Below are 12862 nucleotides of genomic sequence, written 5' to 3' on the forward strand. Positions count from 1 at the left end.
ACATCACTTATAAAACCTTTTTCATAGAATAATTAATTGTTTTATTTCTTAATCACACTTCTTTATGTGGAACAAACTGGTCTATTTAATTGCTAGTTACTGCGTCGTCGAGTTTAGTTGCATGTATTGTGTGATAGTTTTTGAGTAGATTTGCTAGTAATTTTTAGGTTAGGTTCTTTCACATCGACTTTTTGACTTCGTTGTCGGGGAGCGTTTCGAGATTTAATTTCTACAAAATTTACTTGATTTAGTTTAGTTTTGCTTTGTTATTACGGATTAGGTTTGAGTTTATGAACCGTTGTGACTCAACAAACCCGGTTCAACAATTTTCAAACCCTTTTTTTTGTATATCCTGCTGTTTTGGACGCCCCTAAAATCACAAACAAGGAGGTTTGTTTTCATCATCGTAAGCCGTCGTAATAATTGTAGTAATGTTTTTTCTTTTCTTCAAAAAAATGAAAAAAAAAAAATTACTTCTCATTTATCTAAAAAGGTGTTTACTCTTGATACTAACCCCATATATCAGACGGAGTGAGTATATAATAATATTTACTATTACATAAATGATAGTTAAAATAAAATAATAATATTAAATATGATTATAAGTGAATAAAAGTTAACTAACAATAAATATTAAATTAAAATTAAATAATATAAAAAAAATAAAATGATGTAATTAATGAGTTGACTTCGAGCCAAGCTAAAACTTATAAAATATTAAAAGAGCTGTGCTCTAACGTACTAGGCACGAATTGAATCGAATTCGAACTCGAGCTTTTTAAAATTTAAACGACTCAAGTTCAAGCGTAACCAAGTTCGAGTTTGGCACTTCGGCTTTGCTCGTTCCTGACAAAGTTTTTACTTATATATCCCGTTTTGAACGGCCCTAAAATGAGAAACAAGTAGGTTTGTTTTCATCATTGTAAGCCGTCGTAATAATTGGAGTAATTTTCTTTTTTTTCAGATATGGATCCTCTTCCTTCCTCTGAAACCCTAGCTTCCTCCGATTACACTAATCAACAACAACAACAACCGCCCACCGATTCTGACAAATTTCCTCCTCAACCACAAACCCTAGATCCTAATCCAGTTGTTGATACATCTGAGAATGGTACGGAAAAAGATAACTCGGACACAACGATCAAGAGGCGTAGGCGGAGTAGGTGGGACCCTCCTACCGATACTAATGGCGGAGATGAGAATAAGAAGAGGAAGTCTCGTTGGGCAGCTGAAGAGCCTCCTAAAACAGGTGCAGCAGGTATGTTAGGGTTTCAATTGCCTGATTTTATGAAGGATTTCACGGATATGGATCCTGAAATTCAAGCACTTAATGCTAGGTTAATGGAAATCAGTAAAATTCTTCAATCTGGTCAGCTATTAGACGATCGTCCCGAAGGTTCTGCTAATCGGTCTCCTTCACCTGATCCTGTTTATGATAATCTTGGTACCAGAATTAATACCAGAGAATACAGGGCTAGAGAAAGGCTTAACCGTGAGAGACAAGACATCATCTCCCAGATTATTAAAAGAAACCCTGCTTTTAAACCCCCTGCTGATTACAGACCACCTAAGCTTTACAAGAAACTGTATATCCCTATGAAAGAGTATCCTGGTTACAATTTTATCGGACTTATAATCGGCCCTCGTGGTAATACTCAGAAGAGGATGGAGAAGGAAACCGGTGCTAAGATTGTTATTCGTGGTAAAGGTTCTGTGAAAGAAGGTCGGTTTGGTCAAAAACGTGATTTAAAGTTCGATCCTTCTGAAAACGAAGACTTACATGTACTAGTTGAAGCTGAGACTCAGGAAGGACTTGATGCTGCTGCTGGGATGGTTGAAAAGCTATTGCATCCTGTTGATGAAGGTTTGAATGAACATAAAAGACAGCAGCTTAGAGAGCTTGCAGCTCTTAATGGAACTATAAGAGATGATGAGTTTTGTAGATTATGTGGTGAACCTGGACATCGTCAATTTGCTTGCCCATCTCGATTGTCCACTTTTAAGAGTGATGTTTTGTGTAAAATATGTGGTGATGGTGGACACCCGACTATTGATTGTCCTGTCAAAGGTACTTCAGGTAAGAAAATGGATGATGAGTATAAGAATTTCTTGGCAGAACTTGGTGGGACCCTTCCAGAGGGTGTAACCACCAAGCAAACGACACCATTGCCAATAATGGATGCTAGTGGTACTTCATCAGTAGGAAGTAGTAATCCACCATGGGCAGCTTCTTCTTCTATAAACGGAACATCAGCACATCCTGGTCTAGGAAGCACTGCATCAAAAATCGGGGGTGGATTTGGTATTGGATTTGGTAAGGAGATTGATGATACAAATTTATACATTGGGTATTTGCCGCCCACATTGGAAGATGATGCTCTTATTAGATTATTTTCACCTTTTGGAGAAATAGTAATGGCAAAGGTGATTAAAGATAGGGATACTGGACTGAGTAAAGGTTATGGATTTGTTAAATATTCAGATATATCTCAGGCTAATCAAGCGATTGCTAGTATGAATGGCTATCGTTTAGATGGAAGGGCGATTGCGGTAAGAATTGCAGGAAAGCCACCTCAACCTCCTACTGTCCCACCCGGTCCTCCTCCTCCACCTCCTGCCGCCGCCGCTGCACCGCCACCAATGTATCATCCTCGTGGCGGATATCCGTCTCAGCAGCAGCAGATGACATCATCGGGTGGAAGCTATATTACAGCACCAGTTCCGTGGGGACCACCACCTCCTTTTTACACTTCCTATGCTCCACCTCCACCTCCTCCTGGGTCAAACATACCTCCTCCTGGGTCAAACATGCATTCATCTTACCTACCGGATCAACATTACGGTACTCAATATCCTTCTTCTCTGAACACTACTACAGCTACTGAAACCCAACAAAGCTATACAGGTACACATTCTACATCACACAATCAAAGTGCATATCCTTCAGCTTACTCTGCTTATTACAATGTACCTCCACCACCACCACCACCGCCTGCGTCACAGTCTGCAGCGGTTGATCAGCAAAGTTTTGCAAGTGCACCCTGGTCTTCAAATCCACCCCCACCTGCTGAGTCAACTCACCAAACAGCTTATGGGACAGACCCCGAGTATGACAAGTTTATGGCTGAGATGAAATGAATCATTTCATCACTGGGTCTACTTTTCCGCTTCGGCTGTAAGTATGCATTGTATTTAAAACTTTTTGCTTAGTCACTTGGTAAGGATATGGCATCTACTTAAAAATTAAAGCTTGAGTAGAATTTAACCCCAGGTTTAGTCATTTATGATTTTGCTCTATATATATATATATATTATGTTAGACATGATGGTATCAATAGTTGTATAGGAACATGAGACAAGATAGTTATTCCTGTCCATCAATTTAGTAGTTACTAATATTTGTTGTGTTTACAGTCATTCTTTAATGTGCTATTTTGCTCTTTAGCCAAACGACAGAACCTCCTGTTTCCCAATTTAGCTGTCCAGCATTTCTTTCTCACATATTTAAGGCGGTTTTTGTTTCGTTTGATGTTGCTTGATTCTTATAAATGAAAATGGTTAATTCGTTAGATGCATTATGTGAAATATATCACTTGGTAAGTTAAGAAGTATGGGTAGTTAAAGGCGAGCACACAATGAAAGTGGACATGCACCCTTTATCCCGTCTTAGAGGAGAGGGGCAAAAGGGCGAGGGCCCGAGTGAAATAAGGTAGTGATAATTGATGGGTTAATGGGTATGTCACAATATGACCTAGAAACATGTAATTAAATTAAAACATAATATTTTTAAATAGAAACATATACACCACACCTTTAATGCTACATAGCGTTAATTTTTTATTAATATGATGCCTTTTTTTGGACTAAGCAATCGAGATGCCTGCTATTACCTTCTGAACTTAATTTATATTTGGGACAGGAGTCCGTCACCACTCACTAACTAGTAAAATTTATGACCATCACAACAATGCATGATTGCTTGGTAAAATATATATTAGAGGAAGAAGTATTCGTATGCAATTATTTTAAAACTATGTAACATATAATATGTAATATATGTACATATATGTATTGAAGTTGAAGGATTTTCTTGTGCCCGAGAGACATAATAAATTAATGTGGCTTACATGTTGTGATCCAAGTCGGGTCATACCCAATAACAAGCTATCAACACTTTATGTATTTGTTTTGACAATCGGATCATTAAAGCAAATACACGACACTTGAATTTTAGAAATTGGTTTTCTAAAATAAATGCTAGATATAATTATTTGGATAATTATAAGTTACTACATGTTGTATATTATTTATATAGGTTATAAATAATATAAAGTGTATGTAACATATGTGTGTTGCATTTTATTTTATAAAAGGCTTATAAAATAAAATACTTACAACTAAATGCATGTATGTTTTATAAATATGTAATAAAATATAAAATAAATGGAAGGGGTGGGGGGCCATTTTTTTTGAAGGCTCCTAGGTGCCAACCACCCTTCCTTGATTACTCCATATAATTATGACTAATACACATGCATTGGTGCAACTTTAACACACTTTTTGACTCTAGCATTTTGAAAATAATACTTGCAATTTTCAAGGGATTCTTGGTTGATTTTTTGCAAGTAATTAAGTGTCTAAAATCCTAACCAAGTCTTGGGTGTTGATTATTGCTTGTGGGTATCAAAGATTTGAGGCTTCAAGTTAGAAGTTTTCTTCATCTACATCATCTTCTTCATCCTAGTTCTTCACCTCCATTTTGGAGTAGGTATAAACATCTAACTAGCTCTATTTACATTTAAGTGTATTTTCAAGACTAGATCTTTAATGGATTTCAAGTTTAAAAGGGTTAAACTTTACATACATAAACTTGAAATTGCTTCCGCTTTATATATACATATACACACGAATTTATATGTAACAAAATGGGTTTGTGACTTTGTTTATGTATTGAAATCCATCAATGGTATCTAGAGCCAAAGTCTTGTTAATATGCTTCTTGTTTTTGGCTAGTAAACTCACTTTCTTTACAATCTACCAACATGCATGAAAGTAGAATGTAAAAATATTGAGTTTTGGTGGGTGTATGGTGATGGCCGAAATATTTGGTCCCAAAAATGGGTTTGGGATTTCAAGTTTTGGCCATGTTTGATGTTATGTTGTTGTTCACAATCGAGCCTAGGCCATGTGTTTGTTTGGTTGATTGATTTGGTGATTATTCATGGGTGTAATATTCATTCATATGGCTTGTAATTATTTTGTAATTTTGGTTTGTAAAAGTTGTAATTAATCTTGTATTTTGTATGTAATTTGTTCTATTTTGGTTTGTAAAATAGAATAGGTTGTTATTTCATTTTCTAGAAAAATTGTATTAGGATATGATTTTGTAAAATGAAAGTGAAGATTCATGAAGAAGATTACAAGATGAAGTTTTGAAGATTACAAGATTAAGTGGGAGATTTTGGTAAAATCTCTTACTTTGGTTTAACCCCTTAGGTGACATTTGTTTATTGGCTAAACAAATGTCTACCAAAATGGCTCTTGATTGTGAACACTTTGCTATGCATGTTTGTGTATGTTTGTATGTTTGGTTGCTACAAGATCATCACATGATTACACTTGCATAATACATTATAAAATGGTTATAATAAAACATAACAAAATGACACTAATAATTGGTTATTAGACTTGAATAAAATGGTTTATTTAAAAAGGTAATGAAATGGTTAAAACTAGTAATTGGTTACTAAAAGGCACATGAAAATGGGTTTTTCATAAACATACTACACACCAAATGCATGTTGGTGTATAGCACTTTGTTTTCTAAACTAGAATGTAGAAAACCTAAAATCCCTTTACTAATACAAGATAAACAAGTTAAACGCCATCCTTTTGTGGAAACACTTAGACATATTAGGAATCTCATGATGGGATAAAGGTCACCTAACCGTCATGAGTGAACTAATATGAATAAAGTACACTTTGCATGCTTGTGGGATAAAGGTCACCTAACCACTTGTATGTTAAGTCTACATGTCTACACAAGTAGGACGACTTGATTTGGGAATCATGAACTTAGGGTCACCGAAGCATGAGGAACAAATAGGCGTTGATGGGATTAATATGCCATGCAAAAGGATTGCATGATCCCATAACTTAGAAGTTGCAAAAGGATTGCAATTGTCATTATGACTACCTAGCTAAATCAAATGACGGGATAAAGGTCACCTAACCGAAATTTGATTTACCGTTGGATTCTAATATTTAATAAAACAAATTAAAAGGGTATTGTTTATTAAATCCAAATCGATACTTAAAAGAACTTTGTTGAATTTTGTAGATGGCCGCTAATAACAACAACAACATGAACAACGCACCACTTAACTTTAACAACCTATCGTTACGGTCTCTCCTCGAGAAAGACAAACTCAACCATACAAATTTTATGGATTGGTTCCGCAATCTTCGGATTGTCCTCAAACAAGAGGATAAAATGTATGTGCTTGAGGACCCCATTCCCGACCAACCGGATGAGAGTGATGTGGAGGCAATGGCCTCTTACGATAAGTATTGCCACGACTCCCTTCAAGTCTCATGCTTAATGCTTGGGACTATGATACCCGAACTCCAAAAGGATTTCGAGCATCATAGCGCTTACGACATGATAACACAATTGAAGGAGATGTTTCTCCAACAAGCACGTGTTGAGCGTTTCGAAACGGTTCGGGCGCTTCATGCTTGTCGTATGGACGAATCCCAATCGGTTTCATCTTATGTACTTAAGATGAAAAGCCTTATCGATCGTGCTAACCGTCTCAACCTTAACATATCTAATGAGTTAGCCACCGATCTTATCCTTAACTCCCTATCAAAGAGGTTTGATCAATTTGTAATTAATTACAACATGAATGGGATGGATAAGAGCATAGGTGAGCTTCATGGTATGCTTAGGACGGCGGAAACAAGCATGGGTAAAAGAGCTTTACCCGTGTTAGCAATCGATCAAGGTGGGTCTAAAGGTAACACCTCTAAGCCAAAGGTGGCTAAGAGAAAAGGACCCGTCCATCAAGGCAAAGGGAAGGGGAAGATGGTTACCCCAACCATCAACAAGGCCAAGAAGCAAAAGGTAGCCGAGAAGGCAAACCCCAAGGAAGACCCATGTTTCGGTTGCGGTGAGATGGGTCATTGGAAACGAAACTGTCCGGTCTATCTTAAAGAGTTGAAGGACAAGAGGGATGCAGGGCAAACCTCAGGTAATATATATATGGTATATATAGAGCTTAGTATTACTTCTTCTAATACATGGGTATTAGACACGGGATGTGGAACTCATATTTGCAATTCTTTGCAGGGGTTCAAAAGAAGTGATCATAAAGCGGGAACATCAAGTCTCTATATGGGCAATGGTGCAAAGGTGCATGTTAAAGCTCAAGGAGAATTTGTTTTGAAGCTTCCAAGTGGATTGGAGCTTATTTTAGAAAATGTTTTGTATGCACCGGATTTATGTCGAAACATTATTTCTATTTCTCGCTTAAGACAATGTGGTTTCAATGTTAATTTTATTGATAATGATATCCATTTTTCTAAAGATGATATATTCTATTTCAAGGCTACGCCTTCAAATGGAATTTATGAATTGGTTCATGATGATGCATCATCTAATAGCTCAATATACCATACTAGCACCAAGAAACTCAAAAGGGATTTGAGTGATTCCTATCTATGGCATTGTCGCCTTGGACATATAAACAAGAACCGAATGCATACACTTCAAAGGAATGGACTTTTGAAATCAAATGAAATGGATTCGTTTGATGTATGTGAATCTTGTTTACAAGGCAAGATGACTAAAGCACCTTTCAAAGGCACTCATGAAAGGGCTAAAGATTTATTGGGTTTAATACATTCGGATGTATGTGGACCCTTTAAACCCATAACTAGGAATGGTGAAAGATACTTTGTTACTTTCATTGATGACTTTAGTCGTTTCGGATATGTCTATTTACTAAGACACAAGGACGAAACGTTTAAAGCATTCAAAGAATATCAAAACGAAGTACAAAATCAACTCAATAGGACAATCAAGGTACTTCGTACCGATAGAGGAGGTGAATACCTAAGCGATGCCTTCCAAGATCATCTTAGGAGTTGTGGGATCATCTCACAACTTACTCCACCCGGAACACCCCAACTTAATGGAGTATCCGAAAGGAGGAACCGAACCCTAATGGATATGGTTCGATCTATGATGGCTAGAAGCTCGTTACCTCTATCATTTTGGGGTTATTGTCTAAGCTCCGCGGCTCGTATTTTAAATATGGCCCCAACCAAGAAAGTGGAACGAACTCCTCATGAGATGTGGTTTGGAAAACCTCCTTCTCTTTCATACTTGAAAGTATGGGGATGTGAAGCTTATCCTAAGCGTTATGTAGCAAATAAGCTACATGCTCGATCCACAAAGTGTATCTTCATAGGATATCCCAAAGATGACATGGGATATTACTTCTATGATCCATCCGAGCAAACGGTATTTGTAGCTCGGAAAGCGGAATTCCTTGAAACCAAGTTCCTTATGGAAGGTGATGGTGAAAGAAAAATAGATCTTGTAGAGGTACAAGATCAAGCCGATGATACACAATTGGTTGACACTAGCACTCAACATGAGGATGCTGAAAATGATCAAGTGGATGATCAAGGTACACAAGACGTTCGAAGATCTAGTAGGATTAGTAATCCTCCCGAGAGATATGGGTTTCTCGTGGATGGTTGCTATACGGTTGATTTGGATGAACCGACAAACTACAAAGATGCTTTATCAAGGATAGATAAAGATAAATGGCAGGAAGCCATGAACGCCGAGATGCAATCCATGTATGAAAACCAAGTTTGGGAACTTGTTGAGCAACCTCCTAGCTCTAAGCTAGTTGATTGCAAGTGGATTTTCAAGATGAAAACCGACATACATGGAAACTTGGATACATACAAAGCTAGACTTGTAGCAAAGGGTTTCACTCAAACTCAAGGGGTTGACTATGATGAGACCTTCTCGCCTGTGGCAATGCTAAAGTCTATTAGGATATTATTTGCCATCGCTGCTCATTATGATTACGAAATTTGGCAAATGGATGTCAAAACCGCTTTCCTAAATGGATATCTTGAGGAAGATGTCTATATGGCACAGCCCGAAGGTTTTGTCGATCCGAAAAATCCTAAAAAAGTATGCAAGTTAAAGAAATCAATCTATGGGTTGAAACAAGCATCGAGAATGTGGAATCATCGTTTTAATGAAGAGGCAAAGAAATTTGGCTTTATTAAAAATGGTGATGAAGCTTGTGTATACAAGAAGGCTAGTGGGAGCTCCATAATGTTCCTTGTGCTATATGTGGATGACGTATTATTATTTGGGAATGATATAACCACAATGCAAGAGGTCAAAACTTGGTTAAAAAGTTGCTTCTCCATTAAGGATCTTGGAGAAGCACAATATATATTGGGGATTGGAATCTATAGGAATAGATCCAAGAGATTGATAGGCTTAAGTCAAAGTACATACATTGATAAGGTCTTGAAAAGGTTCAAGATGGAAAACTCTAAGAAAGGTTTGGTACCTATTCAAAGAGGAACCGTTCTCAGTTCATCTCAGTGTCCTATCACGAAAGATGAACAAGAGAGAATGAAGAAAGTCCCATACGCATCTGCTATTGGGTCTATCATGTATGCAATGATATGTACTAGACCGGATGTGTCATGCGCTCTAAGCTTGACAAGTAGATACCAGAATAACCCAGGAAATAGTCATTGGACTGCGGTTAAATGTATATTGAAATACCTTAGAAGGACTAAGGATATGTTTCTAATATATGGGTCTGGTGAGGAGGAACTCGTTGTAAAAGGTTACGTGGACGCGAGTTTCCAAACTGATCGAGATGACTCTCGGTCACAATCCGGTTATGTATTCATGTTAAATGGTGGTGCGGTCTCTTGGAAGAGTGCGAAACAGGAAGTTGTTGCGTTATCCACTACAGAGTCGGAGTACATTGCCGCCTCATTGGCAGCTCAGGAAGCTGCATGGATGAAGAAATTCATCGACGACTTAGGAGTGGTCCCTTCCATTCAGGACCCTCTTGAGATCTTTTGTGACAACGAGGGTGCGATTGCTCAAATCAAGGAACCTCGTGCTCATCAAAAGACTCGTCACATTGAGCGGAGATTCAACTACATTAGGGATGAGGTTGAAAAGGGAAAGATATGTATTCACAAAGTTCACACAGATCAAAATGTTGCGGATCCACTCACGAAGCTTTTACATGGGCCAAAACATGAGGGACATGTTTGTGCATTAGGGCTTCGACATTCTAGTGATTGGAATTGATCTACTTTATGTATTGTAACGGAACGAATTAGTTCAAACTCATTAATATAATTATGGTATTAATTTAAATTATGAGTCATGTTCCAATTTAGCATATTTTATCCATGAATAAATTATTATTCTAAATTCCGTAGTTGATCACATTTGTGGGAACAAGTGTGAGGTCTAGACTATTATGAACTTGGATTGGTTAACATTCAAATGGTGAATGTAGGGCAAGGTTGCAACCAAGGTTCATAGATATTTGTGGGACACAAATATTGGAAGACCCGCTCTCAAGATTACTATATGGAACCTTTGTGGTTGATCACATGTAATCTTGAGTAAAGGAGAATATCATTATATCCTCTGACCTGAGACACATATTGGGTTCAGATATTCACCGAATATTGTGCCTTGATTCTTTCCTTCGCTATTCTGAAACATGGTAGTACATAAGGGAGGTTTCAGGTATGGTACGAAGTGTAATGTCTAGGACGTATGTAGTCAAGATGGAATTTGTCCCTCTTATTCGTTGAGAGTCAGATGTCTAAGGCCTGACAAAGTTAAATCTATAAGAGAGTGATCATTCTATGTCTCTTGGATTTAACATGACATCTAGGGCAAAAGGATATATTGAAAGATTCACCTAAATCATATTCGAAATGGAAACTCGAAAGGGATGATGTTATTGAATGGCACTAAGTCATAACATGTTGGGGGTGATGGACGGTCGTTAGGTGGTATCTGTCACTTGCATTAATTCCTTATGTTTCTCGTGCAAGTGGGAGATTGAAGGATTTTCTTGTGCCCGAGAGACATAATAAATTAATGTGGCTTACATGTTGTGATCCAAGTCGGGTCATACCCAATAACAAGCTATCAACACTTTATGTATTTGTTTTGACAATCGGATCATTAAAGCAAATACACGACACTTGAATTTTAGAAATTGGTTTTCTAAAATAAATGCTAGATATAATTATTTGGATAATTATAAGTTACTACATGTTGTATATTATTTATATAGGTTATAAATAATATAAAGTGTATGTAACATATGTGTGTTGCATTTTATTTTATAAAAGGCTTATAAAATAAAATACTTACAACTAAATGCATGTATGTTTTATAAATATGTAATAAAATATAAAATAAATGGAAGGGGTGGGGGGCCATTTTTTTTGAAGGCTCCTAGGTGCCAACCACCCTTCCTTGATTACTCCATATAATTATGACTAATACACATGCATTGGTGCAACTTTAACACACTTTTTGACTCTAGCATTTTGAAAATAATACTTGCAATTTTCAAGGGATTCTTGGTTGATTTTTTGCAAGTAATTAAGTGTCTAAAATCCTAACCAAGTCTTGGGTGTTGATTATTGCTTGTGGGTATCAAAGATTTGAGGCTTCAAGTTAGAAGTTTTCTTCATCTACATCATCTTCTTCATCCTAGTTCTTCACCTCCATTTTGGAGTAGGTATAAACATCTAACTAGCTCTATTTACATTTAAGTGTATTTTCAAGACTAGATCTTTAATGGATTTCAAGTTTAAAAGGGTTAAACTTTACATACATAAACTTGAAATTGCTTCCGCTTTATATATACATATACACACGAATTTATATGTAACAAAATGGGTTTGTGACTTTGTTTATGTATTGAAATCCATCAGAAGTAACCTCTAACATGCAAGATTACAGTTCTTAGTCTACAAAATATCATTGTATGCTATATACGTATTTAATTACGCAAGATGTATTTACAAACTTATTGATCATTCTATACTTGATATGCAAACTAATGTCTTCTATGTGTGTGTCATACAATTATTATAAAAGGTAATGGTATTTAGTTGTTCTGTTTGATGATATACCTCAGTTGATAACCTTTATTATTTTTATGCTTATATTGTTTGGCAGGCTTGATGTTTGTTGGAGCTTTTATCAACGTGTTTTGTTTCTTCTTGTTGTTGGAAGTTTCAGACTCACATCTTTACTCTTCTTGCTGTCTGTCCTGTTGTAATATTTGCAGAAAGTTATTAGTCAACATCAAGAAATCATGAAAGCTATCGGTGTCTTGAATTGCTGTTCTAGGCTCGCTGGAATATGTTCACTAATATTATCTGACCAATTGGCTTTATTATCAACTTTTTTACAGTTATATATTTCTTGCAGCTACTGTTACTGTTACTGAATTTTGGTTGTGATTGATTCTGTCACCCATATATGTTTATTATTCTTTTTCTTTCTGATTGGTATGGATTGCATCGTGGGGTGTGCAGATGATTTTGGATTCCGGGATTTCGTCACGCCCATTCTACTTCATTGCACCGTACCTGCTTTTATTATTATTATTATTATTAGAGCTCATTCATCAATGCATCTAACTTCTAACAAAGTTGGCTATTGGTGTTCATGTTAGGGTTACCTTTTCAATCTGTAGCTACTGATGAAATTGAGTTCCTGCCTTCCTATAACTATCTTTGCATCACTAAAAGTTTCAGG

General features: G+C 36.6%; 1 protein-coding gene across 2 annotated transcripts; it reads left to right on the forward strand.

The window, feature by feature from the left end:
- The first annotated feature begins 934 nt into the window (after window positions 1-934).
- On the forward strand, window positions 935-12611 carry LOC139874255 (splicing factor-like protein 1). Of its 2 annotated transcripts, XM_071861710.1 has the most exons (3): window positions 1159-1258; window positions 1338-3175; window positions 12278-12611. In XM_071861710.1, the coding sequence occupies exon 2, from the start codon at window positions 1342-1344 to the stop codon at window positions 3136-3138; it is 1797 nt and encodes a 598-aa protein (XP_071717811.1). In that variant the 5' UTR covers window positions 1159-1258; window positions 1338-1341; the 3' UTR covers window positions 3139-3175; window positions 12278-12611. The 2 variants fall into 2 exon arrangements, with proteins under 2 accessions (XP_071717810.1, XP_071717811.1); XM_071861709.1 differs by having other exon boundaries at window positions 935-3175.
- Window positions 12612-12862: the final 251 nt, after the last annotated feature.

The sequence above is a fragment of the Rutidosis leptorrhynchoides genome, chromosome 11, assembly GCF_046630445.1.
Source record: "Rutidosis leptorrhynchoides isolate AG116_Rl617_1_P2 chromosome 11, CSIRO_AGI_Rlap_v1, whole genome shotgun sequence".
In the NCBI taxonomy this organism is placed as follows: Eukaryota; Viridiplantae; Streptophyta; class Magnoliopsida; order Asterales; family Asteraceae; genus Rutidosis; species Rutidosis leptorrhynchoides.

Bases quoted from the DNA above. Each gene is read 5' to 3' on its own strand.
- LOC139874255 (XM_071861709.1), top strand. From the start codon at position 967: ATGGATCCTCTTCCTTCCTCTGAAACCCTAGCTTCCTCCGATTACACT.